This window comes from Diprion similis, chromosome 3 (assembly GCF_021155765.1).
Source record: "Diprion similis isolate iyDipSimi1 chromosome 3, iyDipSimi1.1, whole genome shotgun sequence".
Taxonomy (NCBI): domain Eukaryota; kingdom Metazoa; phylum Arthropoda; class Insecta; order Hymenoptera; family Diprionidae; genus Diprion; species Diprion similis.
Window position 1 is genome coordinate 16,205,125 of NC_060107.1, and position 21,099 is coordinate 16,226,223.

Consider the following 21,099-nt stretch of genomic DNA (forward strand, 5'->3'; position numbering starts at 1 on the left):
CGATGTCGCTAACCTCAAACAAACCCTGAGAACGCTGAGTTACACAAAACAATGTTGTTCTGAACACAAGATAAATGCTTGTTCAAAACATGGAAAAAAACAAATAGGCATATCCATATAATTTATTTCTGTATTTATCGAGAAAATGTCAACACTTTATAATATACTTTATATACTCATATAGCGCTTTTGATTGCAACTGGCGCTTAGTTTTTATTGAGAGCAGCCAGTGAAAATTACTGTTGGCTCGGTCCCGCACGCGGCGATCTGGAGTGCCTTCGAGGGGGCGGGTGTCCCTTCTCCATTGCAAAATATTTTTCAGGAAATGTACAACGGCTGCTCTACCCGTGTGCGAACCTTCAAAGGGTACACGGACCCCCCTCATCATTCGCTCCGGAGTGCGTTAAGGGTGCCCCATGAGCCCTATGGCGTTTAACCTGGCTGGATCGGTCCATCCCACGGGTTACTCGCTGCGCGGCCATCGACACAATCTTCTCGCCTACACCGACGACTTTGCGCTAATTATATACATACACTCGGGAAGGGAAGCAGATGCTGCTGGAGGCGGTGGAGACTGCGGCGGGTGAGATTGGACTTCGGTTCAAACCCGCGAAGTGCCTCACGCTTCATTTGGGGCGGGGTCGCGATGACCGGGTACTTCCCACTCGCTTTACCCTCTATCGTTGCCAAGGGGCTGACGGGGGTCGACGAGGAACTGGGGGCTCTGCGACTTGACATTGGTGATCAGGAACGAGCCCTTAAGGAGTATCGTCATCGTCGACGTGACCGTGCCTTTCGAGAACCGCAAAATTACGTTTGACGAGGCCAGAGCGCGGAAACTCATATATTTTTATGGCCTTCACATCGCCTTCGGCTCGCGTGCCAAACACCCGGTTTCCTATATTGCAGGAGTAATAATTTTCAAAAAAATCTCTAACTGCGAGATTTTAGTGGGCATTGAATGCTACTATTTGATAAAAATTTATATAACCTGTAACGTTTGTCGACTTTCTGACGATCGTCGAATAAAGATATTGAACAGGTTGAGAAATTGACGGCTCGTGGAAAATGGCAAGGTTTAGTTCTTTGCTCTTGAGTTGAAATGTTGAATGAAGTTAATAAAAAACGCCAGTTCCGGAATGGGATTGGAAAGAATTCAGGTTAAGCCTGGTCCAAAAACTCCCTGCGCAACCTAAGCTATTGATTTTTAACGAACTTGGGCAGTTTTGAGTGCTTAGTCGTATTTCTAAATTTCTGGACTTGGGCAGGCTGCACTTCAGCCACTCTCTCCTGCAATATTTCACTATGTTTGCTATTGAGCAACAACAAAATTAGTTGTCAAATTGTAGGAGGCCGTCAATGCCTGTTCTGATAGCGAAGGCGATGAAGAAGTGCTGATCGAAACTGATAACGTTGAAAATGACGAGAAGGTTTCTGCTCCACACATTGCTGAAAATATGCCAAAGGGAGTATCGGAGCTGTACGAAAAAATCCGTGTAGTATAATTGTAAATATTCAAACAAATGAAATTAAACTAGAAAAGGTGATCACAGATCAAGTTTCTGATCGATAGTTTAATGTAGGAGTTACGAGTATGCGATTGCAGGTTATAGATAATGCGAACCGGAACGGTTCGAATTACATTCCGTTTTATGAAAGACGTTCTCGAGAATCTAGACTTGTATTTCATTCAATTTCCGGATTCATAGAAATCAGCCATCTTGCGTCCACTATTAATTTATTTGAATTACAATGTCATGTAGTAAGGTGTAGCTATAGATAAATCGCTATCATAAGAATTGAATATTTATCATCTCTATCTTTGTTTTATTCAGGAAATGACCAAGATAACAAGGAATATATGCGGTAGGAATATAGGTGTTGGGTCTCTAGGAATTATAACAATTTTAAATTTATTTGGGTTAGATGGGTACTTAGGTCAAGTTAACTTCCGTATAATCGGATAGATCGATAGAAGGACAACAAATGCGCATATACTATCACATGAGTATATACGATAAAGGAAAAGTACGATTGATAATGAACTTTCAATACATGAAAATATAACGATAATTAATAATAAAACATCCACTATCGGATGACTACAAGTTAAATAATATTTCACTTTCGGCTTGTTCCTATTCAATTTTATAACAGCCTACTGACGATGTGATTTTTTTACATTGAACAAGAAAATGAAATTACATCGATAATGCAATATTTTAATTTAGGTAAATTATATATTTGACTCTACTGGATGAATTGCAAATCTCAAAAAATGAATTTAAATACTAAGATCTGCTCTTTTGCAAAAATCACGACAGTTTATCAAGCAAGAAAGACCGAAGTCAATCCGCGGACACCACTGTTGATTTAACTCATAATATCAAAGGGTCCGACAGGCAGAAAGACCGAAATACGATCCGCGATGCTGGGACTTTGTAGCTCCGAGTATCAAATACCGGAAGTTAATAAAATATTGGGATTAGACAGGTAGAAAGACCAAAGTACGATCCACGATGCGCCGCCTCAATATGTGTATGAGCAGATCTGATTCGCTGATTCGATTGATTAATCGAGCTCTAGTTATTCATAATTATGTGTTAATTTGTTTATGCGAAAAATAGCGAGGGAGTCGGTACCGCACGGTAGCTCGAGTGAAGCTCGTTGCTGACAGCCGCGGTCCGCTAGAGATTGTGGCTCTGTTTTGCCCTGCACATTCATTTATTTTATGATCAGCAAAATAAATCGATAAAATTATCTGAATGATGAAATGAACGAATGCTGACGTGCTACAATAGTAATACACAATATATGATTACATAGCACGCCGCATGGTAGAAAGCATAATGAGTTTGAAAAGTGCCGGTATCACCCGCTAATGTTCCACCATAGTCAAATCACAACTAACACATTCGCAATTGAATAATACAAAGGCTCGTGTACACGACAAAGTTATCCATCGAATAGCCAGATTGTTAAAAACGTATAAGAAACGTCCTATCATTGATAAACAATCAAACAAGGCATGACTGTAAAATTCTTGCCCCCTGCCGGAACTGAATACAACCGTCACGCGACGAGTGAGCAGAAACATCTACTTCGAGACTATGGAAGACTCGATGAAAAAAATATAGTCTTACTTAGAATGAAAGTCGATAAAAAAAAAATTGTAAGATTTCTACACGCAATTGGAAATTTTTATGTTTATTATTATCGATAAAAAAAATATCGAGAAAATCGCAGTGCACCGGTTGTGCGAAGTAGGCGTGATCACGCGCACGCGCTCCGCCAATATCCCCCCTGCCTACTGCTTGGTCCGCTGAAAGTATCTCATCCCGATACAGAGTTCGATATTTTTCCCGGTTCCACGCTCTGATTCCAGACTTGTAAGTACTTGCAATATGTATAATTAGCCGCTATTTGGGTGCGGAAAATCTGTTATTCTTTACGGCTGTTAGCAAAGTGCAAAACTTCGATTTCAAACTCTTTTCCGTTTTCGAATTCGTTCCAATTCGCAGCTCTCGACGTCGTCTGCCGTGTGTTCGCTTCGCCGACAGAAACTCTGTCGAAGGCAGACGGCAAAGATGCTCCGACGTCAATTTCGTATGACTGGTTAATTCGAAAGTTGACTACCGTCGTCAATGTGTCTCTTTCGTTATGCTTCACGATCAATCGCAGCCTAATTTCATTCTTGGATATCAATTCCCGTTCGGCTCAGGCTTAGGTTAGGGGGTCGTCCGTCTTACGTACGTCAGGCATTGGCGACTTACGTATTACGTAACACGTAGGTATATTTCAGAGATGGTCAATAGCCAGATTCGCACCGCGCTGAACCGGTACAATGCTGCCAGTCAAATTAAAATTGCGATATTACAAGTAGCGACCAAGAAGAGCTGATAATAGACCAAATTAGACCTGGTTAAATTGTATGTAGCTTATGCTTATTGGCTAATTTGGTTACTGCAACCGTTCAACATTTCAAAACTTCTTATCTTGTAGTGGATTTTTTTTTTTCTGTTATAGCAATCTATCAGCTATCAATAAATTAAATATTATCAAATACCCAAATTTCGTTGCCACTTTTTACTGTATCGTATTGAGAATGCTTAAATCTTATCTTGCTTAATGAGGGAAGATATTTCAAACTTAGTTTGCTAAACAATTTTCCTTCCGAAGAGAAGAGCATCATATATTTTGGATAACTGCCACAAGATCATCTTGAGTTAGACATGCCAGAAGAAAATTTAACTCACTCTTTGGCACTCGTTGTAAAGACCAGAAAAATCAAAATCTAAGCTACTTTTTATAATTAGTTTTACGACTGCTCACCAAAGTTTTTCCGAAAAAATATGGTGTTCCATTTTAACGCAAATCGCTTACCTTGAATCTTGTGCCAATAAATTTTTTCCAGTTTTTAGTCCAAGTTAAGTTGTATGCAAAGAAAAAAAACAAATTCTCCCATCCAGAGCAAATTGAATTCCTCCAATCAAGTTCTTCTAGAGAATTTCACTGAAATTCCAAAGTTGTTAAATTTGTCAATATTTTATAATTTTTTGCCATTATTTTCCTCAAGAACTATAAGACATTCTAGAAATGGGAACTTAGCAGATTAAATTACCAAATTACTGTGAAATTTGTGGGAAATGTTTAATTTCATCTTCGTCACCGAAATAAAAATCTCTCATTCTCGATATGTATAGAATGAAGAAAATACTTTTGACTAAATTGCAATACCGTGTATAAAAAAAACTATGATTTCTCCTGCAGAAAATGTCTCCTCCTACATACGGTGACCTGGGCAAAAGTGCCCGTGATATTTTTGGTCAAGGATATCACTTTGGCCTTATCAAGTTAGATGTAAAGACAAAGACTGAGTCTGGAGTCGAGTTCTCCAGCGGAGGAGTGTCTAATCAGGATACCGGCAAAGTCTTTGGTACTCTTGAAACTAAATACAAAGTCAAGGAATATGGTCTGACCTTCACTGAGAAGTGGAACACGGACAACACTCTTAGCACGGACATCAGCCTGGCAGACAAACTTCTTCAGGGATTAACGCTCGGCTACAGCTGTACTTTCTCACCTCAGACTGGGTAAAATTATTTCTCTTTATTTTCCGAATTCGAACCAAATACAGATTTTTGAACTCTTGCTGTGTGTCATTTCAAAACCACATATCTCTAAATAAATATTTGTCTAATTCTATTTGAGAATCAGTGTTTCAAACTAAATTCTGTATGATCAAGATACACTTCATAAGACTAAGATAACTATAATAATTAAATCACTTTTAAAAATTGCTCTTAATTAAGTCCAGAATGATCAAGTTCCAAGCAAAAATTTATTAAATCCATCTATATTTTATATTACAGGAGCAAGACTGGCAAGTTTAAGACCGCGTATAAACAGGAGAATGTCTCGGTAAATGCTGACTTTGACCTAAGCCTTTCCAGTGGACCGCTTGTCCATGCGTCAACAGTTGTCGGGTACCAAGGTAATTTTGTTCAGATGTAAAAACCATCCTCCCATATTGAATTTGGATATCAATGAAAAATAATGGAATTCGGAGTGTTCAATAATTCATTTTTTATTTGCAGGTTGGCTGGCTGGTTACCAAGCTAGCTTTGATTCTAAGCGAAGCAAACTATCCAAGAACAATTTCGCTCTTGGATTTACTGCCTCTGATTTTGCTGTTCACACTACTGTGTAAGTTTAAATTTCATAACCACCATCTATTTCATAGAAAAGTTCTCAAAAGTTTCTGTACGAAAACTTTTTCGATTCAAAAAAAGTATGGAGGATTCAATAACCAACTCTATTTTAATCACCAATTTTTTAATAAACCGATAGAAAAACCTGAAGTAATATTTTACATTTTCAAGATTTCTAAAAAATTACGTCATCTTCAATTCAGCTTTGTAAAATTTTTAATTCTGTGTAACAAAATGAAAAATTGTTTTCTCAGGAATAACGGTCGTGAATTCGGAGGATCTATTTACCATAAGGTGAAGCCTGGTCTTGAGGGCGCGGTTAATCTCGCCTGGAACTCCAGCGACAATGCAACTCAGTTTGGCCTCGGCGCCAAGTATGAGCTGGATCGTACCGCCAGTGTGAGAGCTAAGTTGAACTCCCATCTCCAAATTGGTTTGGGATATCAGCAAAAATTGCGCAATGGTAAGAAATGGATCATTCATTACACCACATCAAACAATCTAATATTCCGAATTCATTTATCTCAATTTTGTAACATACATCGTGACCAAAGGACGAATGAGCTGCATCATCTAAATTAAAATTAGAAAAAGAGAGGAAACCTTTGAAAAAATCGCCGGCAAGGTTATTTTGTGTCAATGATAGTGAACGCGAATGAAAGAACATCCCTCCTATATGATAGAACTAAATCTGAGCAAATTAGAACAGCACAAGCTATCGTCAATTCACAAATATGTTTGTGATTAGATTCTAATGTTTTTGAACTTTTATTTCATTCACCGTGGAGATTTCCAGAGATCCGGAGAATGCTGGAAAGAATTTTTACTAATACTTATCTCTGGAGTGGATGAAGATATATTGGTTCAAGTAACGTCATAATTAGACCAACACTTGTCAACACTTATATTTGCCCCAGTTATAACTGTCATAATTAATCAATTATCTCGCGAAAGTTCTATGAACAATTTTTGAGGGTCTATTCAGTGAGCGAAATGAGCCCGAAACAGTAAAATTCGATGAAAAACGCCAGCGTTTGATGAATTTAATGTTTTAATTATAAAACCTTTTCCCAAATTGTGGGTATCTTAGCTTGTATTCATACGAAAATCTTCAAATTCAATTATATTTTATAGCAGGGATGTTGTTTCATTCTTATTTACTATCATTAGCAGGAATATCTTCATTGGAGAATTTTTAAACAGTTTTTGTTTTTTTCCTGGTTAAGATTCTAACAGCCGGGCCGAATAGGAGAAATGATATAAATTCTTCAACATTTTTCCAAATTGCGTAACAATCTTGTTATCACACGTACATTTTATAAATGACACGAATTTTGTTGATGAAGATGGAACCCTGTATGCCTAATTTTTTTCACATTTCAGGTGTTACTTTAACGTTATCCTCAAACATTGACGGAAAGAACTTTGGCTCAGGTGGGCACAAGATTGGCTTCGCATTAAATCTCGAGGCTTAAGACAGGTGCAGAACGACGAACTCTGTTTGATTAGTGTATACCATGCCTGTATTTCTCGTGTCGTTTACGAACTACAACCGAGTAGTGCCAGCTTATCAGAAAAAAACAAATATTATCATTATAATATTGTAATGTAGATAGAAAGTTTTATTTGTTAAAACCGGAGCCCAGCGGTATCATCACGTTCATGTTTATTTGCATACTGTAAATTAAACAGCAATAACTATCACGAGCAGGATGATCATTGAAGCACTCTTAAACTATACAATATTGTTGTTCCAGTTATGAAAATAAACATCACTATTCTAGAATTTTCAAGTTATGATTCACCGTTTCGACTCTGTGATTAAATCAAACCCTGCCGAAGGCGAAAATTTTAATTTGTTGAGTAGACGATGTTTGAATTTGTCGCATCATAATTTACTGCCACTATAGTAGTATGACCAAACACAGTCACATTCAAATCACAGCTTTACAAGTTATGGCGTTTCAGTAATAGCGTGTACGTAACAATGACGATATTTAATTAAGTTACAAATCTTGTAATAATAAATTATGAGAACAAATGTTAAAAGACAGCAGCTATTAAAGTATGCCGCAGTATTCATAGTAATCGTCAATAAAATGAATTGATTCAATTCAACATAGTTTTCAGTTAATTGTGATTGTCATTATAACTAATTGTGAGAGTGTTGAAAGCTCAAGTCGGAATGCAGGACAGGAAGACAGATAAAAAAAAATAATAACATTCACTACTAAATAACGCAACAAAATACGAATCATTGATTATGTTCGGAAAAATTACTATTTTATTTACAATAATAACGTGATGGCCAACATCCTTCTTTCAAAATGCGAATGGTTTAAACAAATTTTGGTATCGAGTAACGCTTCCTTACAATAGTGAATTGCTATTGATATAAATTGTGAAATTCACAATATACATATATATGGTGTACCAAAAAAAAAATCGACATTTTTTTTATCGCCCTCCGCTCAAAATATCACAGAAAATGACCACACAAACATCCTGTCCAAAGCGAAGCCCATAATTTTAATTTTCAGAGTTCTTACATCGAACCTAAAATTTTCCTATTGAAATAATACAGAAAAGACGAATTTTCAACATGATTTCCTCCTGCAAGCCATGAAGAAATGCGGACCGTATTGAGCATTAAATTTTAGATAGAAAATATCATTGAGCCAAATTTCTTTGGACATGTTTTGTCCAAAATTCAAGACTGAATACGGTCCATTTAGTAAATTTATGAGAAAAAAATTTCCGCATGGGTTTCAGGGGAAAATAATTTTGAAAAATCCTCTTTTGTGTGTTAATTCAATAAGAAAATTTTAGGTTCGATGTAAGAACTCTGAAAATTGAAATTATGGGCTTCGCTTTGGACAGGATGTCCACATGGTGATATTTTGAGCAAAGAATAAAAAAAAAAATCTTTTTTTTTTTGCTCACCCTTGTGTATATATATATGTAGTATTACATGTGGCGAAAGACTTGCTTTTCCATAACCAAAAGACAAGGGTAGTTGTTGTTGGTTTGAAAGTAACACACATTATTTACCACCAATTGTTATTTCCATACAGAAATTCGATCCGATCGTCGTCATTTTCACGGATGACACTGTAATTATTTAAGAAGTCATCTATATTTTTCGTGATTAGTGAAACTTTGTTTGTACAATGGCAGCTGCTGAGACAATTTGTGTTTTTAATGATATTACGGTATTGTTCGGAGTATAAATTGAGCCCACATAAAAGACGACCCCAAATTCTGAGATAGTATTTCAGAGTGTTTTCTTAGTTACCAGTACATAAAAAGGGAGAACTGTTAACGGCCAAAAACCTCTGCTTATGTTCGGAGCAATATGGTAATTTGACGCACAGCGCGTTTCTACCAAATCACGGCACCGGGAACAATTTTTCACATCACATTACCCCCGCTTATGTTTTATTTTTAATTTTTTGTTGTGTGGTATGTGACAAGCTGTGCAAGATTACTCGCTCAGACACTGGATAATCGGCGGACACAATTTAATATTAGTGTACCATCTGGTCTTCTGTAGCTTTGGCTATCCATTCAGGTTCAGTCTGAGCTATTTTCTCTATTATTTGATTCACCTGGTAACAAAGAGACTGTATTTGCTTGTCCCAAGTTGGCAAGATTTCACGGGCTGTAAAATAGAAAAAAAAAAGAGTATTTTTAATGAGACTAATTTCTTACAAGTCTGAAATCCATTGCTAGAAAGTAAACGATGTTATTGTAAAGCTGCTATAACTGTGTTTCGATCAATAGAATCGTAAAAAAGATAGCAATAATTAGAAATTATCAGAAATCATGTGAGTTAGTTAAATTTCAGGACTTGGAAAGCAATTTCACAAGTCAAATTTACCCGAATTACAACGTTTAAGAAGTTGCCAATTCACCTCATCTGACGGATTTTCAATTAGCCGCAAAATAGATTTGTATAACAAACCATGAAAATGAAGTAACAATTTATGATTACAGTGTGCAGTTGATGAAAAAACTTACTTTCAAAGTGTACGATTGAATCGATTTGATCAATGTATCCGTTCATTCGGCTCTCTGTAATCATTTGACTGGCAATTTTTTCTGCATTCGTCGGAGGAATTTCGAGCAGAGCCCCCAACTCCTCAAAGGTGATGTTATTGTAGAGTTTGCTGGCAGATAAGAGATTGTGTTCGATGACAGCTCGGTCTAAAATTGTTGAACCCAAGCCGTCTATGGTACAGGCTTTCTGATGGGGCTGCAAGAGCGCCTCGAAACCCTGTAGCTCGGTGCGTCGAATGATACGATCCAAGTACATCTTTTCAAGAATCGAATATGCCGGCAGCTGTTGGCAACGTTCATCTTTGAACAGGGTAGCCAACATGCGACTTCTCTGTTGGCCTGTAAAGAAAATGGTAATTTTGGATTTTCACGATTTTTCAAAGCTTGAAAACAAATTTTAAAGTATAAAGAAATTTTTTCTTGAATCTTGTATATACCTGCGGATGCAAGTACAGTACATATCAATGCATTTCTAAGCGCGGTCATACGCTCATCTTCGTGTATAATCGATCTGTACGAGAGTTCGTTGTACCGCTGAGCAGCTTCGATGAACTTTCTTCTGTAATCCAACACCCTAGCGTAGCAAACTTTGTAGTAAATTTGCAATTGCTCATTTTTTGACTCTGCCTATAAATTGGAAAGATTTAGAACATGATTAGCATTAATCACAGTAAATTAGTTTTATTTGACATCCTTAGAGTTGTTTCAAATATACTGTCAAGTCTTTAGTTAATATCTAAAATTATGAAAGGGTTCTTCAGAAATTACCACCATGTGGTACTAATTAAAGGGCTCAAATATCAAATATCGATTATTAAATTACTAATAAAATTTTTTGCACCTATTGTACCAGTACCTGTAAAAGTGATGCTCTGTTTATAAATGCTTCTGCCTGAACCGGATCGTCATCTTCTAAATAGAGCCGCGCAATTTTGAGGTAAGTATCGAGCTTGTAGTCGACAGTATATTGCCTGAAATTGGTAATATATTTGTTAAATTTGCCACATTAAAAGTTGAAAACTAAATTGTCTGTGCAATCTTACTTTTGTCCAGTTTCTAACGGTATACCAACGAGAACATTTGCCGCCTCTCGCCAATTTTGATTGCGCTCATAGATGTCAGCCAAATGCTGCCTGATACTGGCAACCTGTTCCTCGAATGATATAACACGCGGTTGAACCTGTATTGAAGAAAACAATATTCTAGATAATTTACAATTTATAAGCGACTAAATTAACAAGTTCAGTAAGTTTGCAATATTGCCATAATTTCCAACAAAAAAGATCAAAGATAACAATATTTGCATTTCTTCAAATGACTCAGAAATAGCTTGATCGGTTTTGCTTAAAATTCAACCAGTTTTAAGCCAGAAGCAAACAAATCAATTAACACTAAAATCAATATCTGTTCACACGTTCTAGAGATATATTCAGTTAAATAAAATATCACAATATCTAAATCAGTCACAAAGGGCTTGACAAATGTCGCTCAAAATTTAACCAGTTCCAAGCTACAAGACCATGATCATTGAAATTAGTTTGTTTGTTTTCAAAACATCGTTGGACAAAAAGTTCACCACGCAAATACATTCACTAGGCTGGTTCATTTTAAATTTGTATATTTTTGTTTTGCCTCCCACCTGACACAATGATCCCTAATAGTCAGAACGAAATTCTCCTGAAAGACAGCGCTATAAACAGTTTATTATAAGGTTGCTACCGATGGTTAAATATCAATAGGGATAAAGTCATTTCTGTGAATTACTAAACTAACTAAATTAGCCATAATGTACATTTTTCATAATCATTAAGTCCAATGCCGAATATATAATAGTGAGAAGAAGAAAAGAAACAAACCTTATCGAGGGTGTAATGAGAAACAGCCTTTGAAATTTCATCAGGTAAGGCAAGCAGCCGACTACTAACCTCTGTCAAAACTTGTCGCGATATAACCAAACTTACGTTCTCATTGACGACTGAAAATAAAAATGATTCATCGTTAGTTTCTTTAACCATAATAGTTTGTTTTTGACTATGGAATGATTGCGTGACAGTAGTTTTGCAGAAAGGAATCGGTTGTAAATAATTGGTACGTTGATTAATGTGTACATACTCGCTTCGATAAAGACTTTCAACGCGTCAACCAACTCCTCGCCCGACGACGTTAGCAGAGCATCCAATATCGCTCGGTACCTGAAAAACCATTCGGAATTAATATCCAGACGACATGAGACAGCATGTCAGCAGAGAAACGTACCTTTCTGCCTGGTCCTTGTGAGAACCCCCCGAATGAGCTAGATTACTCAGCTGTTGCCGAACCGAGGCCATCATCAAGACCACGTTTTCTCCCAAATTTACAGTAATTCGTCTTTGCATCAATTTCAATCTCTTTCGATCGGGTTCTTCAATTTTTGCAATGACCACAGACGCGTTGAACACGCGGCGAAGACGGTAGACGTCGTTTCCAAATCGAGCAAATTGAAGGGTGCTGTGAAACACGCAGGATGAGAGTTCATTCCTGCGTTCCGAAATTAGATACCAGTATCGACGGTTAGACTACATCTCTGTTTCACTATCGAATTCATGGTAAGCGCTGTCTTTATTTGATGGAATTTTCAGCGGGTGTAGTGTGCATCCTGTCTATTCTTTCGAAAAATAAAATAACCGCGTGTCAACGTCTGTCAAATATATTTTCAATAATACAATACGATATTTTGTATGTGTTATTCATAATTATATTATGCTAAATAAATTGTAAATTGCATTACATTTAATAATGGAAATAATTAACAATTGCAATTTCGTAAGAACCATGCCATTTCTTTATTTCTGCGTCAAATGAAAATGTATTGGAGTGTTTTGTTGAGAATTGTGTATACAATGAGATGCGCGGCTTGGATATTTGGAGATATATACTTCAACGTCGAAATCGACTAGGGAACCTTCTTGAATCTAAAATTTGTACATACATACATCTGTATCTTGGGAAATATACAATAATATACTATCAACTATAAATACAATTTGGCCTATCACGTTTGTTATTATAATTTTATGCCGTGCACTGGTTTAAAAACGAAAAATTCCCTAGGACTGAGACATTCATCGATCAAATAGTGCAACAAAGATAAGAAATTGCTGTGAGTGGTGCCAGAACATTACGGAACATATCCCAAAAAGCAATGCAGCAAGTGAACGGTTGGAATTTCTTCCACGTATAGCGCGACGTTAATGACTTAAGGTCTGTTCGTATATGGAATAGAAGCGCGTGGTGCATCTTGGGATAGTAATGGTGGGCGCGTGATTTTGAACAAATTCGGGATGCCAGAAAAGTACACAGGTGAGTTCAGAACATTCGGCGGTACTAATTTAGAGCACGTTCGAATCGCGATTATTCAAACCTGTGCTTCAGTTGGAAAGTGATTAGAGTCGTTGCTCAGTCAGAATGTCAACCATCGTATTCGCGCAGCACGAACTTTCTGCCAACAACCGAGTTCTAGGTTAACTTCAACTTTCTGTAATTTTGAGTTTCTTTCGTGTGAATATTTCGATCTCAGGGGCGTTGAATAATCCTCACGCATTAAACTCACAAACTAGGTAAAATCTACCACTATTCACTTAATTTAAATAGACTTGAATCCACGTCGAATACTGTTTGTGTTAAAATGGCGCGTTGATGTAACAAATGGCGCTAATGCGACCGTCTGTCGTCCAGGCTTCGAAACATTTAGCATTGAGATTCAAATTTGTTCGTTCTATTTTTCAAATTTCGAATCCCTGCTCGTTATTGCTCCACCGATTAACGCTCGATTCCACGCCTTCGCTTGTTTATCGCTCCTAAAACACTCGAATCATTAACAAGTATTTGAATTTTTGAATTTTTAAAATCACGCCTATCTTCAGTATTGAACTATAGTACAAGCAACGTCAACAAACTATACTGCTATAGTGACTACAATCATTTCGTTCTTCTCCTATCCCAATGAAATCTTCAGCTGCCCAATTTGAGATGACGTTTTTTGAAAAAATGTCCAACTACGACACTTTGCTGCTTATTTATCTTCTGCAAGTATATAAAGCACAGTTATTTTAGATCCATCAACTGTGCAAGTAATAAAAGTCTACTTCTAATCGCTAGGTGATCATGCCTGTAAAACAATTGGACCTTTCGATATGTAAACTTATTGCTTTACAAAACTGGCTTATAAATCTATCTTCAATTTGGTAATTTCAGATAAGGAATAACAAATTTTTAGCAGAGTATGGCTGCAAGTAATAAAAGTCCAGGGGCACGAGCCTTGGTTGAGCCCTTGGCGTTGGATTCACGAACGTTGAGCGATGGGGATTTCAGCGCTTTAAGTTTGTCGCACAGTTCAGAACAGTATTCGAACAACGACTTTGAGGCCCTGGCAAGCATTCAGGCTGAATTTGAATGCATGAACGCCGAGGAGGTAATGACAACTGATGACGAAACTATGCTTCTTGATCGAAGCATTGAGTCTACAACTACGGCATCTGACATTGAAATGACCGATCTATCGGACAACGCTCAACCTGAGCAGATAACTTACTCGTCGTCAGCTAATCAGAATAGCCAGAATATTGTATTCCAGACTAAACCGACGCTGCAAAGAGTGCCTGTGTCAGCAATACAGGTAATCTCTCGATTTTATTATTTCTGAGATTGAGGGAGCTAGTGAGATGAAAATCAACACATTTTGTTAATTTAATTATAAGGTATCTGTACCTTAAGTACTTCAGAAATTGATATATTTGTAAACTCCGATATTTTCCCAGAAAGGCTTGTGATCTTGGAATTTGCTCCGATCTATTTCCATCAAGTGTTAGGAAAGTTGTTTTATTTGTACTCACGATCAGTTACAAAAATAACATTGCATTTAGTTATTGAAATGTTTTTCTCTCTTGCTTTCTACCTTTCGATTCAGACGGTAAAGCCCATCACCCTTAAACTTGAACATCGCTACTTACACTAGGGTAAAACTTTTTTTCAGGTCAAGCCAACCGTGCCACAAGTATCTCAAAGCCAGTCAATAATGATTGTGTCACCTGCAGGTGGCCAAGGAACAAGTCAAATACTGAAAATATCTCACCCATCAACAGCATCACCTGGTCAGCTACAGTCGCTGGCTCAGACTTTGATAACAGCCAAGTCTGCGGACGGCAATATAGTACAGCTGAGATCGGCACAGGGCTCAAGACCCATCGTGACGACTAGCCAATCTGGGACAATCACTCTGAGCAATATACAGAACGTCAAACCCACTCAGTCGGCGATAAAAAGGCCCGCTCAGTCTGTACAGCAAAACAGAAACGTGAGTCTCACTTCTTGAATCATGAGCTATTGAATAGTGGTATTTATCACCTGAATAAGAAATAGAAATCGAATTATTTCACACTTTGCTAGTGTAGTAACTGTTTGTTATTGAATTCTCATCGATTATCGTTCCATTTACTGCAAATTCCTAATGCAATTTGAACGAAATAAACAGGTTTACACGAAAATGATTCTGACCGGTAATCAGAGCCAGACAGGTCAACAGGTTCTGCTTGCCAGCACCCAACATGATAATCAGCAGCCGCAGACTATCAAGTTTATCACAAGCAGCGGAGCCAGTCCGAGCATCGCAAGCCCAACAAAAACTATAACTTTTGCACAAGCTCAGCAGATGGGACTTCTCTCCTCTGGGAAGATACAGCAGATATTGCCATCGTCACCGCACAAACAGCAGGTATCGCTACTTCACAGAAAGATTGGTCAGACTATTGCGGCTCATACTCGTTTCATTTATTCTACTAATATTCAACAGATTTAACAGATGTTGTTAAGAATGTCTGGGAATTACTCATATTTTTTTAAAACTTCCATTCGAACTGAATGTAGTACCAGGCATCTGGAATAATTTTAGATTTGGTGTTTCTATGTATTATTAACTGGTATTGCGTACAAGAAAATTGTGATGAACATCTGAGAGAGATTTGAAATTTTTAATTCAACAGCTGAATCACATATCTGAAGCAGAATATTTTCGGTAAAACTAGAATTATAAAAAGTTAAAAAAAAATTTTAAGAACTGTGCTGAAATTAATTTTCTGCTGTGGAATTAAGATATTTCTATTAAACTTCTATAAATGATTAGAAACGGTGAGAGATTAAAAAAAAAAAAAAACCTGGGGAACTCAGAAATTTACATTCTGAGTGAATTCGTGCAAATTTCTAAACTTTCCTACACATAATTTTTGCCAGGGGTAACGTGACTTAGTGTATTAAGTGTTTAAATGTTCATACAGGGTATAATTGTGAATAAGTTGGTCACATCAACTTCAGCTCAACCGTCCAAAATGACAATTCTCCCAGCTACGACTGTGAAGCCCCCTGCAAAGATATTACCAGCCCCTACTTCTATGACTAGCCACGCCAAGTCATCGATAGTCTCCAACCCCCAAACGACAACTTTCTCCAGCACTGGAAAAAACATGCAGCAGAATTCACAAAAAGTCATCATAAGACAGGTAAAAGCCTGTAAAAGTATTTTATTTTTCCATAAGTAACATGCATAAATATTATTCTCTGGATAGATAGAAAATGCACGTTTGCAGAACAAAAAATGAGCGTCTGCAGATTTTTTTTCTTCTCAAATATCATTTCAATAACTGAAATCTAGAAAATGTTTAATGGAAATCCAAAGATTCCGAGTATTTTTGCTCGTAATCTTTCTTCGAGTATTCAAACTATTGGTAAAACGGTATGCAAAAAAAAAAGAATCAACACAGCTAAGGATTTTTGCAGTAACCTTTATTTTGCACCGGATTTTTCTTGACATTTATTTCTTTTCTTTCTTTTGAGTAAATTTTCAACTGGCACATTAAGCGGCAAAAACTCGTCTAGCCATATTAGAAATTCATTTAAATGAGTTTGTCACATGTTTTAACATAGAGCATATCCTCCCGATGATGGTGATGTGTGGAAAGCATGAGGCACTGACTGGCCAAGAAACTTCCGACAAGCTCTATTCAAAACTTTGAAGATAATTTGGGATGAAAGCAAAAGTACCGTAGCAATGGAGGGCCAAAGGAGTAATTTGCAGATAATCTTGCGAATTCTGTTCTGTCCTTCATTCGTATATTTTTCGTTCTCTTTTTTGTTGCAGAGTTCGCTGAAGCCAGGCACGCTTCTTGGTAACAGTCAAGTAATCAGAATACCTGCCAATCAAAATATTGTTAGTGGTCCGAACCAAGTACATCAGATACAAATGCCTGGCCGACAGGTAATCAAACCCTATAACTCGATTCTTTTACCATTAATGTAAGAAGTTTCAATTCTGTTTATCGAACAACATTTTTTTCACACGGTTGAATCACAGAAATTCGTTGTTATCACGATTGCGAGATAAAATTAACACTGGTCTAAGTAGCAAGAGAAGATAACGTGCATATAGATGATACAATTGATGAATAAATACTATACGCAGAGACAAAGGAGAGAGGAATGAAATTGAGAGAAAACACCAATGAAAATACAGATGTATTCGCTGTACAGCGATTGCCAAAACACTTGTGATAATTTGTATTAAAAATTTTCAGGTTCAATACGTCCGATTGGTAAGTACACCCTCGTCTGGGACGAGCAACGTGGTGACTGTTGGGAAACCAAAGTCTCAAACAACACTTCAGACTGTAGGAATGACGCATAAGCTTGGAACTCAACAGCAAATTGTCAAGGTATGGAAAGCACTGCTATCGGAAAGCGCTAAGGAGTCTCTGGTGAAAAAATTAGCAGCATGTCTTTATATAGTTCTGAGAAATCTTATAACTTCTTAGCGATTTCAAGAAACTCTTAGAGAGTTTTTGCAAAGAACTCATATTCTGTTGGGGCGTTTTATAGAATTTTGAAAAATCTAGGGTTCTTAAGTTACTGACTGTACTCGATTAATTCTCATCATTTCTTAGGGACTTGTCGGAAAAATTCTCAGAAATTCACATTCGAAGTAATTTCCAAAATATTTCTGAAAATTTCTAAATTCGTTCCCATGATCAGGTATTACCGTTGAACACGAGCAGTCAGCCGTTGAGAACTGTTGTGCCAAAAACTACGTTGTCTACGAGTAATCAAAGGCTGTTGATTCCTGCAACGGCAGCAGTCAGCGGGCAGTCAAAAAGCGCCGTTGCCATACCCGCATCGGCTTTGAATCAGCTCGCCACTGGTCAGGCTGTTTTGTCTGCAAATTCTAACGTTGGAAACATTGTTGTACTTCCAGCGCAGTACATTCAACAACAGGTAAATATTATATAAGTTTCTAGTACCCTTAAAGAGAAAATTTGGCTTAATGTTGATCGAATTTATAAGAGTTTTAGAATTTACGACCCTCTAAGTGTATTTGGAATACCATTCGAAGAATATTTACTGAATAATAATGCTCCTACATGTGTAGATTCAATTCATATAAAATTTTCACGAGCAAAATATGTCACATAAGCGTCACGAATTTTATTCATTCATCTTCTCTTTGGATTCATAACTATTTTTAATAATTAGCTCGAATTTTCGGCCAAATGTAACTACTGGAATCAGTCTAATAAGGCATTCACCAGATAGACAAATTTTCTTCCATTTCGCGGCAAATGAAACTAGAAAAAATCTGCAGCTTTGTTAAAATAATTTGATTGTGAAATCAAGAGATATTCTTAATTTTAGCTTGAAAGTGAAACGAAAATGACAACTAAAGAATCAAAATCGAGTACGCAATTTCAACTACATACTAAAAATGTTTCAGCAACAATCAGAAGAGGCTAAGGGAAAATCTCAGCAATCTACCCCAAGTTTACTTACCACTTCTCAAGGTTCTACTGGGAACTTGTCGATCGGATCTCTTTCCGAAGGTAAAAGTTCTCAGAGGACTTCATCTAGCCTGGAACCCAACGGTATACGTCCAAGGAAACCATGTAATTGTACCAAATCGCAATGTCTCAAACTGTAAGTGAAGCCAAGTTTCATCTACATTACAAAACAAGCAGAAATATAATGTTTCGGAAATAACTCAGAAATGATTTGGCAGATTTTTGTCAAAATCTATTCAGTTCTAAATGGAATTAGGCTAAACCAATAGACCAAATCTCATCTCAATTGGTCCTTTCGTTTTGGAGTTATCGTCGTCCAAAATCTGTTAAATACATACACACAGACGCATCCACAAATCCATTTCAATATGATCAGACATGATTTATTTTATTTCTGAGCGAAAAGTTGATAAATACTGGTGAAGTTAAATTCTTCTCTTTCAGGCAGAAATGATATGAAATAAATTGAATTAGTTGATAGCTTATGAGAAATACGATAAAAATATTTCTTTCCCCTTCCACAAAGAATATACAATGGTTTTTGTTTTTTTGTAGATACAGATTGAATCTTGTTTAGTAAGTTCTTCTGACTTGAACATTATATTTTATTTTCAAAATAAATTAGACGAAGGGTAAGCCACAGAATTCTGAAAACAAAAGCTGAATGCGCACCAAAATGAGTACATATTTTTTACAACTGAATATAAAAACATATGAATTTTCATTATTTTGTAATATCCGAAAATTTGTTGAAGCTTTCTAACTAATAAACACGTTTGAAATGCGAAAATATCAGTTACCGCAAATTAATAAAATTTAAAATGATAGGACAGTTTAACACGTAATAAAAAACAAAAGATCAAAACGAAATAGAAAACAAATGAAAAGCTTAGTACTTAATAGTTCAGAATCACTATTCAGAATATACGTGAGGAATACAATATTCTGCTGATTTTTATGAATATTGTAGAAGGCATTGATCTCTGCTGTTGCTCTCTTGTTAACATTCTATTTGAAACAAATGAAAGTCTGATATCCTTCTAGAAAATTGTAGCAAAAGAATAAATCAGATTTAGTCAATAAATATCGAGATATTGACATAATTCTATTGAAGATTGTGGTGTTTGTAGTATAAATAAAATTCAAACTGTTCCCTGTTTGATTGTATTTAAAAAAAATTTCTCCAGCTATTGCGATTGCTTTGCAAATGGTGAATTTTGCCACATGTGCAATTGCAACAACTGTTCTAACAACCTCGAAAACGAAGAGGAACGCCAGCGAGCAATCAAGTCTTGCTTGGAGCGCAATCCCAACGCCTTTCGCCCCAAGATTGGAAAAGGACGTGAAACTGGCGATGACATACGAAGGCATAATAAGGGATGCAATTGCAAGCGCAGCGGCTGTTTGAAAAACTATTGCGAGTGCTACGAGGTAAGAATGACAGATTCCACTGAGGTAACAATAGAATCAAGTAAATCTATATTAGACTGCGAAAGTTGTTTCATAATTCCAATCACGTAGAGTCACAGTTGGAAAACGTAAAGAACAAGTAGTCAGGTTTTTAAAATGATGAATTGAAACAGTTTTTCATGAATGAGCTAATTACCTGTCTCTTTCTCTTAGGCAAAAATACCTTGTTCTGCTAACTGCAAATGTATGGGTTGTCGTAATGTGGAAGAACCAAATTTGGAAAAAAAATCGTTGAAGGACTTGGCAGAAGCGGCCGAAGTCAGAACAGCCCAGCTTACTCTAAACAAGACGAAGCTGCAACAATTGTCTGACATGGCATTCAGGCCACCAGCGATGTCAAATACAGGAGCGAGGTAAAGATCATGCGCTGCATTATGGCGAAGTTTATATTTTTCGACAATTTTATTTTACCCTGAACGATTCGTCTTTACGAACTTTTATTTTAAAATCCTATTTTTTAGGCAACCGTTCAACTTTTTGACTGACAAAGTTGTTGAGATTACATGTCAGTGTTTAATGGCACAGGCTGAAGAGGCTGAACGCAGCATGCTAGACGATGAAACATCGCAGCGATTAATCATCGAAGAGTTTGGCCGATGCTTAAAGGAAATAATTGAATCTGCTCATAAGGCTGAAACTACCTAGCAATCTTGCGTACGTTTGGTATATGCTGCGAATACCAGAATGTTACAAATATATTTATATATTGCTGTGGCAAGAGAGAAAGTTGCCCTGTGGGTACAACAATACAGAAAAAAAATATTGTACATATACATATAGATATAGATATCTATTACAGAAAAGGGCGTTAAATACCAAATTTATATGCATACATATATGTATTTTTGCATATATATGTAGATGTATACCAAATTTATATGTATACATATATGTATATTTGCACATATGTGTATATGTATACCAAATATATATGCATACGTATATGTATATGTACAGGCGTTTCAGTTTAATTCAACTGTTGCAATATTTTTAAACGTGAAATA

General features: G+C 36.6%; 3 protein-coding genes across 3 annotated transcripts; 2 read left to right on the forward strand and 1 right to left on the reverse strand.

The window, feature by feature from the left end:
• The first annotated feature begins 3,251 nt into the window (after positions 1-3,251).
• Positions 3,252-7,829, forward strand: LOC124403999 (voltage-dependent anion-selective channel-like). The gene is made up of 6 exons (XM_046877794.1): positions 3,252-3,389; positions 4,771-5,093; positions 5,373-5,494; positions 5,598-5,706; positions 5,966-6,174; positions 7,095-7,829. Exons 2-6 carry the CDS (start codon positions 4,774-4,776, stop codon positions 7,184-7,186), a joined length of 852 nt encoding a protein of 283 aa, XP_046733750.1. The 5' UTR covers positions 3,252-3,389; positions 4,771-4,773; the 3' UTR covers positions 7,187-7,829.
• Positions 7,830-8,475: 646 nt separating this feature from the next.
• Positions 8,476-12,287, reverse strand: LOC124403998 (COP9 signalosome complex subunit 4). The gene is made up of 8 exons (XM_046877793.1): positions 12,027-12,287; positions 11,883-11,962; positions 11,627-11,745; positions 10,814-10,950; positions 10,627-10,741; positions 10,208-10,397; positions 9,732-10,109; positions 8,476-9,372 (listed from the first exon to the last, which is right to left on the reverse strand). The coding sequence occupies exons 1-8, from the start codon at positions 12,143-12,145 to the stop codon at positions 9,239-9,241; spliced, it is 1,272 nt and encodes a 423-aa protein (XP_046733749.1). The 5' UTR covers positions 12,146-12,287; the 3' UTR covers positions 8,476-9,238.
• A 723-nt stretch (positions 12,288-13,010) lies between these two features.
• Positions 13,011-20,934, forward strand: LOC124404306 (protein lin-54 homolog). Its single transcript, XM_046878338.1, has 12 exons — positions 13,011-13,109; positions 14,004-14,424; positions 14,782-15,102; positions 15,280-15,519; positions 16,079-16,300; positions 16,939-17,055; positions 17,372-17,509; positions 17,826-18,065; positions 18,562-18,761; positions 19,813-20,056; positions 20,249-20,448; positions 20,557-20,934. Exons 2-12 carry the CDS (start codon positions 14,032-14,034, stop codon positions 20,738-20,740), a joined length of 2,499 nt encoding a protein of 832 aa, XP_046734294.1. The 5' UTR covers positions 13,011-13,109; positions 14,004-14,031; the 3' UTR covers positions 20,741-20,934.
• Positions 20,935-21,099: the final 165 nt, after the last annotated feature.

Excerpts from the sequence above, each read along its gene's own strand:
- LOC124403999 (XM_046877794.1), top strand. The coding sequence starts at position 4,774 with ATGTCTCCTCCTACATACGGTGACCTGGGCAAAAGTGCCCGTGATATT. Across the intron at positions 5,495-5,597 it reads AACAGTTGTCGGGTACCAAG|GTTGGCTGGCTGGTTACCAA; the intron begins GTAATTTTGTTC and ends TTTTATTTGCAG. Across the intron at positions 5,707-5,965 it reads TTTGCTGTTCACACTACTGT|GAATAACGGTCGTGAATTCG; the intron begins GTAAGTTTAAAT and ends TTGTTTTCTCAG.
- LOC124404306 (XM_046878338.1), top strand. The coding sequence starts at position 14,032 with ATGGCTGCAAGTAATAAAAGTCCAGGGGCACGAGCCTTGGTTGAGCCC. Across the intron at positions 18,762-19,812 it reads AAATCGCAATGTCTCAAACT|CTATTGCGATTGCTTTGCAA; the intron begins GTAAGTGAAGCC and ends AAATTTCTCCAG. Across the intron at positions 20,449-20,556 it reads ATGTCAAATACAGGAGCGAG|GCAACCGTTCAACTTTTTGA; the intron begins GTAAAGATCATG and ends CCTATTTTTTAG.
- LOC124403998 (XM_046877793.1), bottom strand. The coding sequence starts at position 12,145 with ATGCAAAGACGAATTACTGTAAATTTGGGAGAAAACGTGGTCTTGATG. Across the intron at positions 11,746-11,882 it reads GAAAGTCTTTATCGAAGCGA|TCGTCAATGAGAACGTAAGT; the intron begins GTATGTACACAT and ends TTTTATTTTCAG. Across the intron at positions 10,742-10,813 it reads CCGTTAGAAACTGGACAAAA|GCAATATACTGTCGACTACA; the intron begins GTAAGATTGCAC and ends TACCAATTTCAG.